This window comes from Camellia sinensis, chromosome 8 (assembly GCF_055761805.1).
Source record: "Camellia sinensis isolate YWXY chromosome 8, ASM5576180v1, whole genome shotgun sequence".
Taxonomy (NCBI): Eukaryota; Viridiplantae; Streptophyta; class Magnoliopsida; order Ericales; family Theaceae; genus Camellia; species Camellia sinensis.
The window spans coordinates 67,024,689-67,046,879 of NC_138968.1; the positions used below are offsets into that span (position 1 = coordinate 67,024,689).

Genomic DNA, 22,191 nt, shown 5'->3' on the forward strand with positions numbered 1-22,191 from the left:
TCATGAGCCACAACAGACAAAACATCCCATCCAACCCCATAATCATTACACTCTTCTTTCACAAAAAAAGTCAAAAAGTCAAAAGCCCTTCCCAAACTAAGCTTTTGAGCCCAGGCTCATATAGTCAAAAAAATCCAAAAAGCCAACACACTTCCCAAATGGAGGCTAAGAAACATAAATTTTTTTAGTAACAATTAAAAATATATAAAACTTATTAATATAAATATTTTATTTTGGAACTATATAAATATTTTATTTTGAAACTACATAAAGTTTGAAGATTATAACTATGTTTGGCATGTGGTTTTGATGTTATTTTAGTCACAAAAAGACAAAATAGGTCAAGAAACTAATAAGACAAAATGTCACATCTAAATTATAATTATTTTATTCTTCTCTCACAAAAATTAAAAAATTAAAAAAAACTTATTTCAAATAAAATTTTTTAACCCCATATTAAAATAATTAAAAAATTAAAAATCAATCCACGTCAAAATTACCCTTTTTGTATGTATGTTACTCCCAAACGAATGTACACAAGATTTCAATTAATTGACTTGTGAGAAGTAGTTTCTGAAGCCTTCGAGTCCTCTTCATCAAAGCGGAGAGATAATCAATGAAGTGCGCAAGATTTGTATCAATTCCAGTTTTTTCCGTGTTTCTTGTACTGGGTTTTGTTTACTACATCACAATCTTCGTTTTCCTTGAAGATTGGTTAGGGTTGCAGAGCTCGGCTGGTTCATTGAACGCTCTGATCTTCACTTACTTGGCTTGTTTCTCTCTTTTCTCTTTCCTCGTCTGTGTTCTCACCGACCCAGGTGGCGTCCCATCTGCATACGTCCCTGATGTTGAAGATTCTGAGCTTTCAGATCAAGACTCCAAGAAAACTGTAAGTATTTTTTTTTTTGTTTTTATTTTTTAAAGTGATATTTGTGTTTATTGGTTTTGGATAATGATTTGAAAATCATTTGTATTCTATTTTTTGATTGAAGCTATGAAGTTTTATATGTATTGTGTTTGGATTCAATGACAAACCCTGGAATTTTTGTGAAATTGTATGTGAATATTGATATGAATGTAGCTGTGTATTATATATTTATATGTATGTATGTATGCATTTTAATGGTTGGCAGGGGATTTAAAAGCATAATCCCATGGTTAGGTTAATTAATTGAGCTTTGATATCATTTAACTTTTCTAAGAAAGTATATGCACGGGAAGACTATAAATTTTGTTGGCGCTTGAATTGCTAATCGGGCTTTTACGAGGTGATTTAAATAAAATGGTATTGAAAATTGTTTCTTTTTTTGGTGGAAACCAATGAAAGAGTTTTCATGATAAATGACTGTGCAGAAGAGCATGGCAGATGCATTTTACATGAAATAAATGGGTATTTGCTATATGCAATGGAAGCCATATGGCCATAATCATCACTGTTTTATGGTCCAATTCCAATAAACTGGCAATTTGGGGTTTCTTTCACAAGCTAGTAAACTATTTCCTTACAACTCTTGTTTGGGTATGTGAGAGGAACCTCACTGACATTTAATGCCATATGACCATCTTTTGAACTATAGCATCGAATCTTTAATTGACTTGGACAGGGATGCAAGATCCCCAGTCTTTCTCATGCAATTATTTTAGGGTTTTGTTTGAAACCCTTTGTTTTTTTCCTTTGATTTCCTTGATTTTCCTTCTCTCTTTTATGTCTTTTCTGTTTCTTTCTTCTATTTTGGTTAGGGCTCATTAGCAAACTAAGTACTTGCATATTGGTGATGAGGACTTTTGATGAAGGATGCATGGGATTGTTCAACTATGGCAGCAGACGGTCATTCTTATTTGAGATGGCATGGGTGAGAATAACGTCATGGTGGTGGAGTGTGGGTGAGATCTTCAAAGATCTCTCACGTTGCTAGGTTTTGAAGTTAGTTGTTTGGGTAAGAAGTTGTTTTATCTCTAGGGTTTCATAGGCAAGGTTTCTTCGGGAGCTTGATGGGAAGTAGTAGGCTAGTAAAAATTTGGAGCAAGCTTAATAGGGGTGGGAGTCTATTGAGGTGAAGGCTTGGAATTTACTTATGTAGGAGAAAGTTTGCATACTAGAGGGTCAGTATTTGGTGATGGGTGGACGTGAGTCGCATCGGTGCTACTCCATATTGGTTTAGGTGGTCACCAGAGATGTTTGTCTTAGTCAGAGCTTGTTTATAGTCAATGATAATTTGGAGTGGCCTCATAAGATGTTAAGAGGTGGGTGGCATGAGATTCAGGGTGCATGGGTTGAGGAGGGAGTTTTCACTTTTGACAACCTAGTGTTGAGTTTTTTGGCTGGCATATGATGGGACAACTTAATAAACTAAAACACCGGTAAGGGATGCTAAGTTGGTCTTAGAGTGGATTGATTAGTTAGTTTTATAGAGTTTGTGTTGTTTCTAGGTCCAAAAAAGGTGGAGGCAAGTAATCTTCAGTAGAGTTGAGATTGTAAGAGGAAGAAAGTGTGGTCTATGGAGTGAGTTGGCTAGATTAACGATTTATGTTAAGGATATGGTCATTAACGCTGAAAAAAGTACTCATGATTTCGTTTGTGAAACTAATTTGGGCAGTGTTGACATCAGAGCTATCAAAGAAGAGGGGAAGGAGGCAATTCTTGTGCACGCTTAAAAAGCTCGTGATCGAAGGGTGGAATGCTTTTCTAGGTTTTCACACGTGATGAGGGGATTAATGGAAGGCTTGCAATGGTGAGGGGTTGGCGTGGCCAGGTGTAGAAGGCTTTAGAACCTTGTCAAGCTAGATTTGTGGATGTATGGGATAGTGTGAGGCTCCTTATAGAAGGGCCCTTGATTTGTGGATGTCTGGGATAGTGTGAGGCTCCTTATAGAGGGACCCTTCCATGGGCATTTGAATAAGCTTTGGGCCGAGAGAGATGCTTGAGAGACAGATTTATAGGTGGGCCAGGAGCATTATACATTCTCATGTGTCTTCTGCCAATGTCACTTTCTCATTACCAAAGTTGTTCAGGAGAGTAAGGGTGGGGTGGCCTAGATTCAGGTCATTTCATCACCATCTTCTGTTTTGGAGAAATCTGTCTTGCTTTTTAGTTTGACCATGAGTTAGGTTCTCGGAAGCTAGATGTTAAATGCCAATCCATTTGTGTTAAAGCCTGAAGTTACGGTGGAGTCCAGTTATTGTGCAAAGGGGTTTTCACCTTTGTCACTGATCGGGATGAGATTAGTTTGGGAGGTATGGTAGAAAAGAGTGTCGATGGTAGCCATTTGGTGCAAGGATCAATGGTGAATGGCAAGGAGTAGGATTTAGACATCTCAACAAAGGGAGTAGGATTTAGATTCACTCCAGAGGTTGGGTAGGGGTCAATGCAATTTTAGAACATGAAGGTGAGGGATTGGTATCTTCCACTTCAAGAATAGGAGGTTTCAATCAATGGTGGCTTGTCATAGTTTGGAAAAGATAAAAAGCTCTATTGTTGTGGTTCTAGTAGATGGAGACAAATGTTGGGGCCAATTTGGTTTAGGGTAATAGGGATGGGGATTGTCAGCGAGATTAATAAGGCCAAGTTTGGGAAGACTAAAAAAGTGCACTTTTTGTCTTTTTGGACTAAAAAATTGAGGTTGAAAATATGAATGTTTGGGTTAACTTTTTGACTTTTTATTGAAAAATGTGTAATAAAAAATTGTAAAAATTGATTTGTAGGGAAAAATTTGAATTGAGAGTTGTGCAGCCGTAATTGTTGACTTTTGGTGAATAGTGTTAACTTTTTAGCTTTTTGAGTAACTTTTTGGCTTTTTGGCTTTTTTGGATCTTCCCAAACTTGGCCTAAGTGTTGGGATTTAGCCCTAATAAAGGACAAAGAAGGGGTGCATTAAGGAGTCAGTTTGTGTGGAGCCACGTCTCAAAGATCTTTTGAAGCTTTTGTGTGAGATGGTTTTGGCAACTGTGGAACGTACGAAGCCTTTGACGCTTGAAGAGTTAGAGGGGGAAAGATACACCATTATTAGTTGGAAGCATATGGTTCTTTGAATTGTAACAAGAGGAAGTCGAGGAGGGTAGTAAGTTTACCATACATAACTCTAATTCATATAAGGTGGAGGGAAGTTAGTGACATCTGCCTTTGTACCAAAAACCTATGTTACACGAACTCGGGTATGAGTATCAGGTGAGGATGTGTGTCCAAGCATTAGATGTTCCTAAACCCAAATTTTAGGATATACTATGATATGCATCCAAGAGTTAGGTATGGTGGGGACACATCTATATATTACATATTATATAAATTTTTTAGATAAGATGCTATAAATTATTTAGAAATATAGATAATATGAAATTTAATCTCCCATTCATATGAAAACCTAAAATATTTCTTGACTAGAAAATGTGAGTGTTGTCTTTTTCAAACATAATATAAAATTAGAGGATCCAAGTGTCTAAATTGAGTATGGATGTCGTACTCATATCCTATACTCTTCCCCTCATCATATCCGGTGGACAGAGGAGTACTGGGGGAAGTAAAAGAGTCTATATAACAGAACGTAAAAACTAGAAACCATAACTTCGTTGTCAAAAGGAACTTATCTAGCCAAACCCCTCCACCACCAAAAACTTCTCTTTAATGGGTTATTGGAAAGTGCTTCCTTATAATGCAAAAGAGACTTGTTATGATGAGGTGAGATTTCTCCATTCCTCTTTTTCTCTTTTAAATCTCAAAACATCTATATTCACTGTGCAAGAGCTCAGTGGGCAAGTATGATCCTGTTATGGAGAGCTGAGATTACTCAATCCGTCTTTTTCTCTCTTCTTATAAATCTCAAAACATCTATGTTCACTGTGCAAGAGTTCAGTGGGCACGGTTGTGTCATATTTATTGTGCTAGGATAATTGTTGTGCTTAACCCATTGCGTAGGATCCTATTTTACTAGTCTTTAGTATACCTAAATTTGTTCTTAACCCATTACTCACTTGATATAAAATATATAGACTTCTAAGAGTCGTGTTCTTACTAGTCTTTAGTTATCATAAGTTTATTTAGTTTTTGTAAAGTTGGCATGTGCTTATGCAGGAATATATTTGTAGATTCATACATCACACATACAGACCCCATACCTATGCCATAACCTTTCGCAGCATCACAATGTCTCCTTGTCCTCTTGTTCTCGTCTCCGTGCAGATCTCCCAAACCTCGGCCATAACTGTCTTGTTTTAACAGAACTCAATGTCACAATGACTCCATGCCTTCTTGCATCCTTGTCCAGTGTTTGTGTCCTATCTTATGATATTTGAGGCCGTTGGTTGTTTTCCTTCAGATGTGAATGGTATCCATGTTTAGCTGTTAGCTGTCACATGGTTCTACAAAACACGCTGAGTTAAGCACAACCACCTAGAATGACATTAGAGTTTGTTGCTTTTAAGTTTATGCCTCTCTACAATCATTGAAATAAGGTTCTAGGAAATTTTGAAGATCAGCACAAACTACAACCACTCTATTTCAAATATAGAGAGGCATTTCAGGAAATTTTCAAAAAGGTAAACTAACATGTAGATATGGATGATGTAAGTTAGATGCCAAATTTGGATTCTATTTTGTAAACTAGTTACATAATTTCTTAAGCATGTTATCTATTTTAGGTCAATCTTATTTCCAAGCTATGAGTGGGTGGTGTGAAATGTATGAGAATGTAAATGATATATGGGAAGGAATCAAGTTTTGACAAAGCAGGAGAGAGTTTGCCACCCCATGATGGGAGGTTGGTGGTGGGATCTTCAAATTAGGTTTGAGCTTGTTGAATATTGTTTATTTGGTGAGAAGAGTTCACCGCCACACAGAGGGAGGTTGGTGGGGGATCTTCTGGTGTTCAAATTAGGTTTATACTTGTTGACTATTGTTTTCATGCACAGTTGGCATCGATTGTTTATACCATTGGGCTAAAGTGGCCATTCATCAAATAAGAGGTTTCAAAAGCAATATTTGACACAAATGATTATACAATAAACCCTGATGAGTTTATCTGAATTTTCAAGCATCCTATGTGATTATATTGTGAAGATGCCAAGCTTTTTTTAAAAGTTCAAACAGTGGTAGGATTCCAAACTTCATTGTAATTTTTTAGATTCCAAATTTCATTGTAATATCACCCATATGCTTGAAAGTTAGGGTAATAATGTTAGACAACTTAAACAATGTAGAATAGCTCATATTAAGAGTTTGTTTGGATTTTATTTTTTTATTTTTTGGTATTTGGAGTGTACAAGATTATTAGAAGTTTGATGGTTGGGAAAAGTCAAATCATCGGTTTGCATTGAGAAATTAAATTCATAGAGCCTCCAAGAGTTTTGTTTCAAATTACGTGCTTAACATCCATGTGCCACTGATTTATAAGTAACGTGGCAGACATGCATGGTTTACAGGGCACGCGGCTGAGTCAGTGTGACAAGTGTTCTTCATACAAGCCTCCCAGGACTCATCATTGTCGGTCTTGTAGAAGGTGTATTTTGAGGATGGTAGGTGTTCTTTCATTTTTTAATTAATTAATTAATTTATTTTTATAAAATAGCTAAATGATATATAACTTCTTGTTGTCACTCAACTAGACGTGCAATTTGTTGCCTTATGACTCTTGTATCTTTTCTCACAGTAAAAACTGCATGCAGGATCATCACTGTATGTGGATAAATAATTGTGTTGGTCTTAGGAACTACAAGGCCTTTATTGTCCTTGTGTTGTATGCAACTATGGCAAGCATTTATTCTTCGGTAGGTTTGCCATGGTCCCATTGTCTTTTTTTTTTTTTTTTTTACTATTACTATTATTATTTATTTATTGTGTGTGTGGATATTGTTAATAATATCATCAACTTGCTTCAAATTATGACATGAGGCTTTGACATGCTTAGGTTGTTCTAGTAAGCTGCACAGTTCAGAAGGATTGGAATTTCTCTGGAATGGTTTCCCTCAAGATCTTTTACGTAAGTCAGCATTTAATCATTATAACTATTTTATGCAATACTTTTTGCAATGGCTTGTTTCAATTTTTTCACCGAGGTGAATCTTTGATCAGTTATTTTGGCTAAGCTTTCTTTCTTTCTGATACACATTTAAAGGAGTTTAGTCCCTGAGTTATTGATTAAAGACTTCATCTGGCACAAAAACTGAACAGTGTGGTACCAAGTTTATATAGTTTAAACTTTAACATACTATATAGCAGACACTAAAGTTTTGGGAACTGTTTGGTTATTAAAGTTGTTTTGTGTTTTCTGAATTCGTAGAATTTCTCTTTTAGAACCCTTAGATGCAGTTCACTGATTAAAATTTGACGGGAATTATGTATCTCAATTTCTAAGCAACTTTTGAAATGACAAGGAGATTCAGTTTGTAGGGTTTGAAGTCATCTTCAAATTTTGATTTTGTTTAGATTTCAATCCAGACTTTTACTGATCTACAATTGAGGTTAAGCACATACCTGTTTAACCTTTCATTTTCTATTTTTTATTTTCTATTTTCATTTTCTGAAAATTACTAAAAACTTGTTTGCTGAATTGTTTTCAGGAATTTTTTTAAAAAACATAGCGTTTGGTAGAGTTTTAGAATTATGATTTGAGAATAGAGTTGTATTTTAAGTTTGTGAGTTTTGGAATTATGATTTGAGTGGAAAATTTGTTTGGTTATGAGTTTTGAATTGAGTTCAGAATTTTTGATATGACATGATATTTGATTTAAAAACTTACAACTCATAACCAAACACATAACTCAAAATTCTATTCAAAGTTCATAAAATTTTTTTAAAAATTTTGAAAATATTTTTTATTTAAAATATAAAAAATAACATGTGCCAATTGTCAACCAAAAAAAAAAAAAACACTGTTTTGGTCAACCGGCTAGACGACCGGGAGGATGACTGGGTAGACGTGTTTTCAGAGGTGGGTGGAATCAATTTTTGAAAATTCTAACCAAACACAACACTCAAACCAAGGTGTGGAATCACGTTTCCAAAGTTCTACCAAACACAGTTTTTCTAGGAGACACCAAAAAGTAGTTTTCAAAATTTTGAATACTGTTTCCGTTTAAAAATAAAAACAAGGGGTGTTTTTGAACTTTTCATTATTTTTGTTTCTGAAACACAAAAAATAAAATAAAATAAAATGAAACCAAACAGGATTGATGCTTAGTTTCGCAGCAGGTTCAGGAAAATGCAGGTTTTTGACCATTGTCTCTTCGCTTATTCCCCTCCTGTTTTGGTGTTCTCTTATCACGGTAACCAAATTGAGCTTAATCTTTGAATTAGTTGATTGAGACTTTCAGGAGTTTGCTGATTGATTATTTGAATTTGCACGAGCCATCAAACTTTTCATTCAATTCACTTTGTGTTCTCACTTGTTTCACCTTTTAAATGTTATTTGAGATGATTTAAATGTTTCAGAACATTCTAAAAGCAGTGAAATTTTCAGTTTATTTCTGGGGTGATAATTGTTGGCTTGAGCTTGACACTGGGAACTCTCCTTGGCTGGCATATCTACCTCATCCTTCATAATATGACGACCATAGAGGTAACTTGTGTGTTTCAACATTGGAGACACAAGATCGATTTTTACTTTTTTTAATTATTTCATTGATAAGGATTTGGGAATTTTCTTCTTTTACCAGTATTATGAAGCAATAAGAGCAGCATGGTTGGCTAGGAAATCTGGACAAAGCTATCGTCATCCTTATAATGTTGGCATCTACAAAAATATTACCTTGGTATCTCTCTCTCTCTCTCTCTCTCTATATATATATACATATATATCTATATGTTTATGTATTTGGGTAACTCATGTTCATTCTGATCAGGTATTAGGTCCAAACATGCTGAATTGGTTATGCCCCACTGCAGTAAACCATATAAAAGATGGGATTACCTTTCCTACTATACGTGATAGCTCGTGACCTTTTTTGCCTCTACCTAGATTTTTTTTTTGGCTTCTCATCCTTGATTACCTGATAAATTTACCTTATATATAATTTGTAAGCGCAGTTCGTATGCTTTTGCTCAAGGCATTTCTTTCTCTCTCTTTCTCTCTCTCTCTCTTTCTCTTTTCTTTTCTTTTCTTTTATTTAGAAAAATGTCACGGAGGGTGTTTTTGTGTATATTGTTTATATATGTAAGCCATTCGTTTTACTAATTTTGTTCATCTGATCAATAATCAGTCACCCAGTTTAATTTTGGTTCCATAGTCAAGATATGTAGATTGCTCTCTATTTCATGCTTGGTGTGGTATATGTGACTAATCTTCAGAGACATTTCCATTTCCACCTGAGTGTACCTATATAGAGAAATATTCCTCTCTTCTTCTTCTCCTTCTTCTTCTTCTTTTTTATTTTATTTTATTTTATTTTTATAATATATTTGTGATGCACATATTCTTTAATTGAAAGGGATAGGGTGAAAACAGCCTATCGAGAAATAATATAAGGTGTACATCTTGCCCTCCGCAAGTCCCCATTTTAGCAGAAGTCTTGTGTTTTTGTTTTTTGATACTTCGATATGGTAGAGCTGAATTGTTGTTATTTCACCATCTTGAAGTAGGAGTATTAGCTTTTGCCAATCTACCATTTGTGTGGAGTTTAAACAGGTAAAATATAAATACTGGTATAGTATTAATAAAGTTGTAAAATGAATTGTGCTTATCCAAACTTGACTCGTGTTTGGCTCAACAAATTAAGCTTAAAAACATTGTAAAACTGGTTAAATTTTGAAAACGAATTGTTTTCTTTACTTGTTTGCATCATAAGATTTGTATTGTATTGTGATAGCCCATTTGTACAATGGAATAGAATGTTGGTTGTAGTTTTGTATTCCCATTTTGTTTGTTACGTTTTTCCGTAAGTCATTCTATTGAAATCATTATTTCAATAAAAAGTGGGAATACTTGGCTGTGTTTTGTAGAGCTTTCAAAAATTAATCTCTTATATTTGAATGTTGTGTTTGGTTTGAGTTTTTACATCATGATTCCAACTCAATTTCAAAATATATTTTGAAAACATATTTAGTGAAGCAGACAATTATTGAATTTTTTATTTACTCAGCCGGTCGATCGGAATAGTACAATTTTTTTTTTTTAGCAATTGCTAATCACGACCTGTTATTTGGAGAAAAAAAAATTATATTTGTTTTTGATATTTTTTAAATATACAAATTGTTTTTTTAGACTAAAATGACAAATTATTTTTTTGAATTGAATTTTAAAAAGAGTTTGGTTTTGAATTTCGAATATAATTTTCAATAGAGTTTTGAGTTGTGTATTTGGTTATGAATTATAAGTTTTTGAATTAAGTTTTGAAAATTATTTTCAAAACTTATAACCAAACAATTTTTCTCTTCATAAAAAATTTGAAACTCTTTTTAAAATTCATTACTAAACAAATTTTTTCTTTTCAAATCATAATTTCAAAATTTACAAATTCAAAATACAATTCTATTATCATGAAATAATAGTTTGAGAAAGTGAGAGAGGATAGAGAGAGAGAGAGAGACAATGAATTGTTTGTCTGTAAATGTGTGTCTATTACAAAGAGAATGCACTCTCTTTATAGAGAGAATATGATACATTGGATGCCCGCCGAAAGCATAAAGAATAAAGTGTTAAAGTTATACAATTAAAGCTATTAACAATTATACACTAACATCCCCCTGCAAACTCAAGGAGGGAAAGCATCAACCAAGTTGAGTTTGGAAACAAGATCATTGAAGCGGCCAGGAGGATGAACCTTAGTGAAGATATCAGCGGGTTGATCGACTGAAGCAATAGGGAGAAGATGAACAGTACCACAAGTAACATGTTGGCGAATGAAATGGCAATCAATCTTAATATGTTTGGTGCGATCATGAAAAACATCATTGTGAGCAATCTGAATGGCACTCTGATTGTCACAATAGAGAGGGGTAAGATCAGAAGAAGAAACACCCATATCAGCAAGGAGCCAGCGAAGCCAGAGAAATTCCTGAGTAGTATCAGCAAGAGCTCGGTATTCAACTTCGGTGCTAGAGTGGGCAGTGAGGGATTGTTTTTTGCTACGCCAAGCAAGAAGAGAATCCCCTAAGAAGAAGCAGAATCCCGTGGTGGAGCGTCGATCCGTAGGATCCCCAGCCCAATCAGCATCGGAAAAGGCACGCAGTTCAAGAGAGGAGGAAACAGAGAAGTGAAGGCCATGGAACAAAGTGCCTTTGAGGTAGCGAAGGATGCGGAGTAGAGCAGTATAGTGGGGAGTGCGAGGAGCCAACATGTACTGACTGACAATGTGAACAGTATAGGCAATGTCAGGACGAGTTACTGTGAGATAGACAAGACTACCGACGAGTTGGCGATAAAGAGTAGCATCAGAGAGAAGAGTCCCATCGAGAGGAGTGAGACGAATCTGAGGATCAACTGGAGTAGAGGTAGTTTTGCAATCAGTAAGACCAGCACGAGCCAGAAGATCGGATGCATATTTGGCTTGGGACAAATAGGAACCAGTAGAATCATGAGAGACTTCAAGGCCTAAGAAGTAGTTAAGAATACCAAGGTCCTTCATCTCAAACTGTCGGTGGAGAAACTGTTTGAGGTGGAGAATACCAGCTTCATCATTACCAGTGATAATCATGTCATCCACATACAGAAGAAGAAGAGTGGTACCATGAGAAGTAGTCCGTATAAAAAGAGCAGAGTCATAGGAGCTAGAGGTGAACCCGAAGTCATGAATGGTAGAACTGAACGTAGCAAACCAAGCACGAGGCGCTTGCTTGAGGCCATAGAGAGCACGCTGTAGTTTGCAAACCTGATGAGGTGGAAAAGTGGACCCAGGTGGAGGTTGCATGTAGACCTCCTCAAGAAGATGACCATTGAGGAAAGCATTTTTGACATCCATCTGAAAGAGCCCCCAGTGGCGAGCAGCAGCAACAGCAAGTAAACTGCGAACAGAGGTAAGCCGAGCAACAGGAGAGAATGTCTCCTCATAATCAATACCATATTCCTGGTTGAAACCCTTGGCAACAAGACGAGCTTTGTAGCGTTCAATAGAGCCATCAGAATGTGTTTTGATTTTGTAAACCCATTTGCAGCCAATCGCAGTCTTGCCAGGAGGAAGATCAACAAGATCCCAAGTATGAGCTTTGTCCAAGGCCTGGAGTTCATCAGTCATAGCTTGCTGCCAAAGAGGATTAGTACAAGCCTCACGATAGGAGGTAGGTTCATAAGTAGAGAAGGCAGCAGATCCAACAATATAATCACGAAGATGGATAGGAGGTTGAGTTACCTGGTGTGGTCGACCCGTAGGAGGATCGGTGAGAGGAAGAACCGATGGAGAAGGAGGTGTGGCAATAAGAGGTAGACCTTCAGGGAGAGCAGGCTGGACAGGATCAGGAGTGAGCAAGGGCGTCTCGATGAAGGAGGAACTTGTATCAAAATCAGCAGAGAAAAGATCTATGGGAGGATTAGTAAACAGTACAGTAGTGGAAAGTGCGGGTAAATGAAAGAAGGATAGCGAGGAAAACATTTGGTGCTCCCAGAAAACGACATGGCGGGAGATACGAAGACGTTTAGAGAGAGGATCCCAACAGCGAAAGCCTTCATGTTCAATTCCATACCCAAGAAAGCAACAAAGACGAGAACGAGGTTCAAGCTTGGTGTGTTCATGGGATTGAAGTAGAACAAAGCAGGCAGAGCCAAAAACCCGGAGATTGGCGTAAGGAGGGGGAGTGCCATGCAGACGTTCAAAGGGAGTTTGATTATGGATGACAGGGGTAGGAGCACAGTTGATAGTGTAAACAGCAGTGAGGGCAGCTTCTCCCCAAAAGTTTTCAGGGCAGGAAGAAGAGAGAAGGAGAGCGCGAGTAGTGTCAAGAATATGCCTATGTTTCCGTTCAGCGCGGCCATTTTGCTGGGACATGCCAGCACAAGAACGATGAGGCAGTGTACCATGATGCTGAAGAAAGGAAAGGAAATTTGAATCCCGATATTCCATAGCATTGTCAGAGCGAAAAATTTTGATGGCTTTGGAGAATTGGGTGTGGACTATTTGGGCAAATCTATAATAAATGTGTTTAAGTTCAGACCTATTTTTCATGAGAAAAAGCCAAGTAAACCGGGAAAAATCATCAATAAAAACAACAAAATAGCGGGATCCCCCTATAGTAGTAGTAGGGGAGGGCCCCCAAATATCCGAATGCATAAGATCAAAAGGTGCAAGGGAAACAGAAGTACTTTTATTAAATGATAAAGCAGGTTGTTTGGCAAGTTGACAGGGTATACAATCGAAATTATCGGGAATTACATGACCCAACTGTCCATTAGAAACCAAAGACTTTAAGCGATTAACAGAAATATGCCCTAAGCGACAATGCCAAAGATGAAAGGGTGATAATGAGGACGTAGATGTAGAAGCAGCAATCTGAGGAGAGGCAGGAACATGAAGGTGAATGAGTTCATAGAGACGTCCATGCTTACAGCCGATCCCAATAGTCTGCCCCGTTTGAGGGTCCTGTACCAAACAATCAGTAGCAGAAAATGTGATAGTTAGACCAAGTTCACATAATTGACCAATGGAAATAAGGTTTAAGGTATGAGCAGGGATATGATAAACTTGAGGTATAGATAAAGAAGATGTGGAAACAGTACCAACATGACGGACAGACATGAGGGAACCATCAGCAGTATGTATTGAGGGAATATGAGGAGATGAAGAGAAGGAAGAAAAGATAGTAGAACTGGAGGTCATATGATTACAACAGGCAGAGTCAAAATACCAAGAAGAGTTACTTGGGATTACAGACAAAACAGTAGGAGGAGGTGTACCAGATGGGGAGAGAAGTTGTTTGAGCATGGCCTCTACATCCGTCGGAGAAAAGCGAGGGGTAGATGGAGCAAGTGACTCAGAGAACCCTGCAGAGGCGGCAGCATCAGTGTGAGGAGACTGATTCCCGGAAGCAGCAGCAACAGTGTGATGAGACTGAGTCCCGAAAGCAGCAGTAGCAGTGTGATGAGACTGATTCCCGGAACGATGAAAGCTTCCCCGGAAGAGCCACCGCGAGAGGAGTGGCTATTGGAGGATGATCGGGATGGATTGCGAAAACAATCCTGTTGCAGATGACCAGGACCAAGTTTGTTGCAGTAGCGGCAGGATCTGACGGGGCAATTGACCAGGAGATGGGTTGAAGGAAGGCCCCGATTCTGACAATAGAGGCAAGCAGTGGTCCGCTAGGTAAATGATGGCCGGTACGGAGGAGTGGCAAGAACAGAGTCCACATGATGAGTTTGAAGAGTACCGAGACGAGTCTCCTCTGATAGCAACTCAGAAATTGCTTGTTCAAGAGTGGGCAATGGATGGCGATGAAGCAGAGAGGCACGTACAGGCTCAAAGGAGGAAGTAAGAGCCATAAGAAAGTGCACCAATCTTTGCTGGTTGCGATAAATAGTAAATAAAACAGCATCTTCGTGGTTATGCCAAGTTGGTTCTGAAAGAGCAAGCTGATCCCAAACAGAGTACATTTGAGAAAGGAAGTCATTAATGGACTGAGTGGATTCTTGGCGCATGCGGTGAAGTTGGTTCTGAAGTTGATATTGATGGGCAAGACCAGTAGTCTGGTATCGTTCCTTCAAAAAATCCCAGATGTCTTTTGCAGGAGTAGTTACAGAGTCAAGCTGAAAGCGACCAAACTGAAGATTGATAGAGGTAACAGAGGTATTACGAAACCAGGTAATGATTTGGTAATTCTTACTGTCTTATTCCTCAAGTCGGTCTTCAAATGTAGCAATAGGAACAGTAGTTTCATTAGTGTCACTGTCTTTCACCGGTTTAGTCACATCCCCGGTGACAATTCGCCAGAGCTTCTTTCCTTTGAGGAAGGAGGACATGGCTTGGGCCCACAGAACATAGTTTGAACCATTCAAAATAACGGAAATAGGATGGGAGGCATCATGACGATCCATAATACTAGTTGAGTAGGGTTTAAAGCAATAGGAATAGACCTGTAGGAGCAAAATTAGGTAAAACAGAGTGTACTAGTGAGTCCGGAAGGTCGAAAATAGCAAGGAAAGGTATGCTGGACAGAGATGATGTCAGCAAAGATGTCAGCGGCGCACGTTAGCAGAGTGCAGGGAAGAACACGTTAGCAGGAAGCGGCGGCGCACGGTAGCGGTCAGGCGCAGGCGCGGCGCACGGTAGCTGTTTTGGCGCACGCGGGTGCACACTAGTGAAGCGGCGCACGAGAGGCGTACAGTAGCAGGCGCGGCATACGGGAGAGGCAGGGCTGACGTCAGCCGCGGACGTGTGGGCGCGTGGCGGAAGTGAGCAACAACAGATGGCGCGTGCGGGCGCGTGTGAGAGTGGTGGCGGAAGTGGTGACGCGCAGAGGACAAAGGCGGCGCGTGTGGGCGCGTGGAAGGTTTTCTGAGGTCGGGCTTGGTGCCGTTGGAATCGTGAGGAAATTCCGAGCGGTTTGATGTAGTGCCACTGTGTATGGGACTAAACACCAAAATCGAAAATTGCCAGAAATGTAACACTGGGCTCTGATACCATGAAATAATAGTTTGAGAAAGTGAGAGAGGATAAAGAGAGAGAGAGAGAGAGAGACAATGAATTGTTTGTCTGTAAATGTGTGTCTATTACAAAGAGAATGCACTCTCTTTATAGAGAGAATATGATGCATTGGATGCCCACCGAAAGCATAAAGAATAAAGTGCTAAAGTTATACAATTAAAGCTATTAACAATTATACACTAACATATCAAATCATGATTCTAAAACTTTATCAAACGCTGATTCTAAAACTTTATCAAACGCATCCCTTATTTTTCTTTGCAAATTAAAGATAGGCCTCATAAAACGACAATGCTACATATATAGTGGCCCTGTTTGGCAAATGAGGTTTGGGCTAAAATAATCCACAAAGATAAAATAATTTAAAATAATAATAAGATAAAATATTACATTTAAATCATAATCATTTTATGTTTTTTCTTACAATCATCAAATCAAGTAGAAAAAAAGTCAATTATCATCTCAAATATAACTTTTTTAGTCAAGTTAAAATAATAATAAAAAATCAACTAAAATAGTATATTCTCGAGACTAGTATTAAAACCCAAAAAAAAAAAAAATGCACAGAAAGTGCATTGTTTAAGCATGACTCACTTCAGTCATATTATACATTTTGTATATTTTCTATGTCCCTAAAGTAGTGTTTGTTGGCCTTTCTTCTCTTTGGCTACTAGCACCCCACCCCACCCCACCCCCACAAAACCAACACACACACAAAAACTATTCCATTAAATTAATAAGCATAACTAAACAAGGTGATAAGAATGGTCATTTCAATCAACAATCAAACTGTGAAATAAAAATAAGCATATCATTCTATTTAATTTTATATTTTATTTTTATTCTTGTTTCATTCTCTTTCCATTCCATTCATGTGTACCAACATAACTTGAGTGATTGCAATATTGTTTTTCATGAATTGTCTGAGAATTGGTTTTGTTGCAGATGATAAATAGCAGATAACTGTAATGTCTTGCTGATTTATTTAAGGGTTTGGTTTTGTTTTCTCTTCATGTGATGTGTTAAATGGCATGTGGATTGATCTAAGGGAGTGTGGGGGGTGCGGTCGCACTCCAAAAAATTGTTAAAATTATGTATATTATACTAGTAATAGTAAAATAATTTTAAAAAATAAAAAGTTATATGTGCATTTTGTCCACCAAAATTTAAATCCAGAATCAGTCATTGCATGTGGTTCCACCAATGAAGATTGCCTTTTTTATGCATTGAACTATCAATTTATGCTCAGTATGCTGAGAACTTGAACCTTTTCTTTTTTTCTTTTTTTTTGAGTTTTCCAATCTGACTACAAATTGGAGTTTCCAGATCTGATTTATTTGTTTATTTATTTTTCTGTTGAAGGGAGATCATGATAGGATATTTGAGACACTGGTATGTCTCATTCATCATAAATGTATTCATACATACACATCTCTGTATGTAGTTTCCCTAAAGTGCCCAATGCCTGTGGCACACTAGTCATTCTGTTTTTTTTTTTTTTTTAAATTACACCGATTTCCTGATAGATTTAAAGGAAATAGGACAAGTTCTACAATTTTGGTATAATTATATTAGGTTCCATTAATATTCTAATTCACATAATACTTTGGCCTTCTTTTCATTAATTTTTCATCAGTTGTATGGATAAGAAAAATAGTATCTTTTTTTTTAGGCTGAAACGAACATTTTTCTTTGTTTATCTTCGATCCTTTTAGCCTTTTTTAAAAGAAAGTTTATATAATTATGTCAAAACTATGAGATTATTTATATATATTTTTCAAACCTTAGGAGAGCCAGTGTACCTTATTCTTCTTTTTTGTGTAGATTATTTTTGAAAAATTAGTCTGATTTGATAATCAAGCCATAATTTTATTAAAATCATGCTTATTGTTTGTTTATATAAAGATAAATATGATAAAATCATATGATTATAATTATTAAACCAATTTATTTTTTTATGACTAACATACACGTGGAAATTCAAAAATTGAACATATTGAATCATCAAAGTTCGCTTGTTCCGATTGGTCCAGTCATTCTTTTCCAACAACTAAAGAGAAACTGTACCCTAAATTAGAAATTTGTCTGTGCTCCATTTAGTTTTTTCGCGTTTAGTACAACAAAAAAATAAAAGCCAACTAAAAATATCTTATGTGATTAATTGAAAATAAGTTTATTTTGACAAAAAATATTTTTACTTTTAAAAGGTGAAAAGCGCTTTGCGAATTAAAATCTTTTCAATATCATTACACTACTATCATTTCCATCACTCTGTCATCACCACTACCACTATCGTTGCCACCGCCATCACCATCGTATTAACACTAGAGTAACTCCAAGGCTCTTAGGCAAAATGCCTATTAAATGTACACATAAAAGTATTCTTTTTATTTTGCCCAACTAGTTTGGCTAGTGTGCACTCCAATAATACTTTTTTATTTTAGCTAATCAAACAAACTAACTTAACAAATTTAAAATAATAATAATAATAATAATAATATAAACATAAGTAATTTTTTATTTATTTATGACATGTTGAACCTAATGTTGACGTAAATATTTATTTATTTTTAAATATATTATTAAATTAAATATTTAAATAATATTTTTATATGAAAAAGAAACAAAGAGAAAGGATAGAGAAAGAGAGCCATACATGTGATCAATGGACTAGAGCAGAGAAGTAACAAAGAATAGATAGGGACCTGAACAGTGGTGGGAAGACCCTTTTCCTAGCAATGAACACCAGCTGTTTATGGGAGCCAAAATGAAAATTGGCAAAAGGCCTCTTGTGATGCAGAGTCTGTTACAGAGAGACAAATGCAATCTCACTAGCAAAAATGGCTAATCTAGCCCTTTTGCCTCCTCCGTTGGAGTTGCTTCACCATCTCTACCTTGCCACACACCCCTCACAATTACATCGTCGTTACTACAACCACTAATATATTAGTTTCAAGAATACAACTAAACGTAAAAAAATTAAATAAAAGTATTTTTATTAACAAAAAAAATATTATTCGAAAAAATATTTCTATAAAAAAAGAATTCTTTAAAAAAATTTTTTGTTGAAACATACAAAATGAAAACATAGAATTAGTGTGCCCTCCAAATTTGTTATTAGACACTCCATTTCTTTAAGCACCTCAATCCAAATTTTAGTTTTATTCTTTTTCTTTGAGCACACCAATTAATAACAACTTTACCCTTTATCCACCTCAATCCCTTCCCACTGTCGCCACCTCCGTTGCGATCTCCGTAAATTTGATCCAGTGGTTTGCATTCAAACCACTAATATCTGTTTAGTGGTTTACTTCCAAACCACCATTTGTTCGGTGGTTTGCATATGAACAACCTCCATTTGTTTGAAACTGGTTGTCTGAACTAGATGCTATGGTTTCAAATGAAGGGAAAAATGATAAGGGCAAGGCGGGGAAGGGCCCTAGGGTGGTGACAACAACTTTGTGACGTGAATGGATGAAAAAGGATGGGTAAGGGAAAGATAATTGTAACACTTGTGCTCTATAAGTCAATAGGATGTGTTTAGTTTAATTATTTTTGTTATTGAAATCCTTTGGTTGGTGAATCATTGTATCGATTGAGTGAAATCCGATCTAAACTTTGATAGGAATGTTCATTTGCGTTCAGATCTGTTAGAAAAGTGTTTCAAAACTTTGAGTTTCTGAATGAGGTGTCGACACTGGACCTCCTAGGGTTGACACTTGCATTCTTTTATTTCCTCTTGAAGCTTCTGCCTTCTGGTGTCGACACTACCTCTTCCTCGTGTCAACACTGCCTGATCTTGAGTGATCTAGGTGCAACACTACTTGGAGGTGCCGAAACTTGGGCCTCATACCGTCAACACTCCACTGTTTTAAACATACTTGAACACACCACTGCATTGGAGTGTCCACATTCCTCTTTGAGGTGCTAACACTTCAGCAGAAAAATGAAAAAATCTACTGCAGTTTGCAGCTTTTTTTTTTTGGGGGGGGGGATTTTTAGTTTATATTTTAAATAACCTTGGGGCTAATGTAACGTCCCCCAACATATAGACAACATACTTAAATTTTTAAATCATGCAACTTGCAAGCGTTTCTCAGAACATTCTTTGATTTCAATGATTTCTATAAAATATTACAATACTGATGTCACATGTATTAATATATTCATTAATCCTAAACTATGAATCTATTGCATGTAACAGATATATACATATATATATATCTATATAATAAAGCAGAACGGATTTTGAAAATATGTTAGACACAATTGTCCTACTAGGACATTTCAAGGGTCATGATTCATTTTTATATTCACATAGATGGCTCAGATCACCCCTTAATTTTATATCAATCCTAAATATATATCTTCCCGCCCAAACATTAAGCCTCCTCCTTGCCCACGTCTCCCCCACCCTTCTATCTTTATCTCTGCACTCCAGCCAAATCACGTCTCCCCCCCATCCCTCTTTATCTCTCTCTCTCTCTCTCTCTCTCTCTCCCTCCCTCCCTATTCTTCTTCTTCCCGAAACTGCTCTCCTTCAACCACAGATTCGGTTCCGTCTCCATCCCTATATGATTACATGTTAGTTATTATCCTAAAGCACACCTTGGATCCTCTGTTTCTCAACCGCTCAGGTATGTCCACGTCTCCCCTCCATCCCTCTTTATCTCTCTCTCTCGCTCCCTGTTCTTCTTCTTACCGAAACTGCTTTGATGAACTCTGTTGAGTGGTTTAGCATTTTAGAAACATAAAATGCTAATCAAAAACTTATGTTGCTTGCGCAATCAAATGTAAATACATTAATATTGAACTGTATATTCAATATCTATAAGGAAGAGAGAGAGATCTCAACAAACTACTGACTTTTTGTTCTTTTTGTTGGGGCCTCATACTCTGTTCTCATCAGGTAAATCAATTACGGCTTTTCGTTTTTCTTTTTCCGATCTACAGTTTCTTATGTCATCCAACTCGATGTTCAGATTTGTCACTCAATGCCTTTTTCAATGTTTTCAAACTAATTCCTTTTGTTGCACAACAGGTGTTTGACAAAATTACTAAATGAAGGTTTCTTTTTGTTCTCAGCAATCACTTTCCTTTTACTCCAGAAATTGTAAGTTCAGTTCTAATTTTCACAAACTTTGTGGCTGTTTTTTCCTAATTTAATGCTAATATTTGAATCTGTTTTTGAATCTTTATAAAATATTGCATCTTTATAATGAGCATCAATCCATAAGAAGTGTATGTCCGCATTTGTGTAGTAGTTTATATTATTTGGGGGAATATAAGAATATGGTACTGCTCTTCTGCTTAAATTTTTGGAACTCATCTCATTTGTTACTTATCAGAGGTGATTGGGACTACTGATATTGTGGAGAAGGGAACTGAGAATGTTGTTTTCAGGACCTGCCATGAAGAAAGAAATCGGGTAGTATTTCAAATGGGCACTTCTGATGCTGTGAGGGCTCTTGCTGCTGCTCAGATAGTGTATGTTTCTTTTTCATTATTCTTTTTCTGATTGTAATGAAGGTTGGATGCTGTAACAAGAATGAACACCAATGCTTCTAAATTTGGTATTTAAACATTTTTGTTGTGTCCTCCTGACTAGCTTTTGTTGATTGTTTCTTCTTTGATATGTTCAGGCTTGGTGCCTTTACTAGATTGTCAATTTTTTTGGGTCCTTTCTACTATGTAATTCTGCTTACCAAGAGTTCTTAAGATGATAATTTTACAATTGTAAATGTTGTTTTGTTGGCCTTTAGAACGAAATTATAGTACTTATTTGTCAGAAGGAATGGGGTGAGACAGTACATCCAAGTATTTTTTGTGTCCTTTACTTTCAAGGTTACTTGACAACATTCATGCAGGGGGGTGCACCACACAACATGAGATTCCAAGACTGACTTCTTTTGACTAAACCAAGTTCGACATCTTCTTGGAGTCAGGTTGTGTTGGGAGTACATTTTTCTCATGTCAGGTTGTTTGTAGGCAAGTTAAATTATTATTATTTTTTCTAAATTTTTCTCACGTAGTTTCAAGTTTATAATTTGCAAAGAACTATTACAATGTGATTTGCAGCAGTAGCACCAGTAGGTGTACATTGCTTGGTATTTAAATTAATTTTTTTAGATTGCAGAGCACTGGTTGGTGTGTATTTCAATTTTAATTTTCTTAGATTGCAGAGCAATAGCTGGTGTGCATTGGTTGGTATTTAATTTTAATTTGTTTTTTTTTTTGAATTGCAAAATATTGGCTGGTGTGCATTGTTTGGTGTAATTTTTTTTGAATTATAGAGTGTTAACAAATGTACAATACCTTGGTTTGTATGTTTTGTTTTGTCTTTACAATTTTTTATTAACTTGCATAGCAAGGGTGCTTTTATTTTTAATGTTTGCATTGATATGAAGTTTATATTTTAGAGTCATAAAGTTTTTTTAATAAAAATTAAATGTTTATGATTGCGTTACTTTCCGTACTTTAAATAGTTGATTGGGAAATATTTATTTTCAAAATATACAACCAAAAATATTTTCAAGTTTTTTTAATAAAAAACTTTTCAAAACTAACCAGACCTTCATTCATATTTTGACTTTAAATTTTTAGCAACAAATGAGATAAATTATTTTTTAACCCAATAAT

At 36.3% G+C, this 22,191-nt stretch overlaps 1 protein-coding gene and 1 long non-coding RNA gene across 3 annotated transcripts; both read left to right on the top strand.

The window, feature by feature from the left end:
• The first annotated feature begins 512 nt into the window (after positions 1 to 512).
• On the top strand, positions 513 to 9,208 carry LOC114311852 (DHHC-type zinc finger family protein). 2 transcript variants are annotated; one of them, XM_028258022.2, is made up of 7 exons: positions 513 to 889; positions 6,412 to 6,504; positions 6,655 to 6,756; positions 6,897 to 6,968; positions 8,448 to 8,546; positions 8,644 to 8,739; positions 8,830 to 9,208. In XM_028258022.2, the coding sequence occupies exons 1-7, from the start codon at positions 617 to 619 to the stop codon at positions 8,923 to 8,925; spliced, it is 831 nt and encodes a 276-aa protein (XP_028113823.1). In that variant the 5' UTR covers positions 513 to 616; the 3' UTR covers positions 8,926 to 9,208. The 2 variants fall into 2 exon arrangements, with proteins under 2 accessions (XP_028113823.1, XP_028113824.1); XM_028258023.2 differs by lacking the exon at positions 6,655 to 6,756 and having other exon boundaries at positions 521 to 889.
• Positions 9,209 to 19,898: 10,690 nt separating this feature from the next.
• On the top strand, positions 19,899 to 21,343 carry LOC145796966 (uncharacterized). The gene is made up of 3 exons (XR_014337794.1): positions 19,899 to 20,189; positions 20,594 to 20,665; positions 20,901 to 21,343. It is a non-coding gene; the product is annotated as an uncharacterized LOC145796966 (long non-coding RNA).
• Positions 21,344 to 22,191: the final 848 nt, after the last annotated feature.

Bases quoted from the DNA above. Each gene is read 5' to 3' on its own strand.
- LOC114311852 (XM_028258022.2), top strand. From the start codon at position 617: ATGAAGTGCGCAAGATTTGTATCAATTCCAGTTTTTTCCGTGTTTCTT. The intron at 6,505-6,654 runs GTAGGTGTTCTT...AACTGCATGCAG, and splicing joins GAAGGTGTATTTTGAGGATG to GATCATCACTGTATGTGGAT. The intron at 6,969-8,447 runs GTAAGTCAGCAT...TGAAATTTTCAG, and splicing joins TTTCCCTCAAGATCTTTTAC to TTTATTTCTGGGGTGATAAT.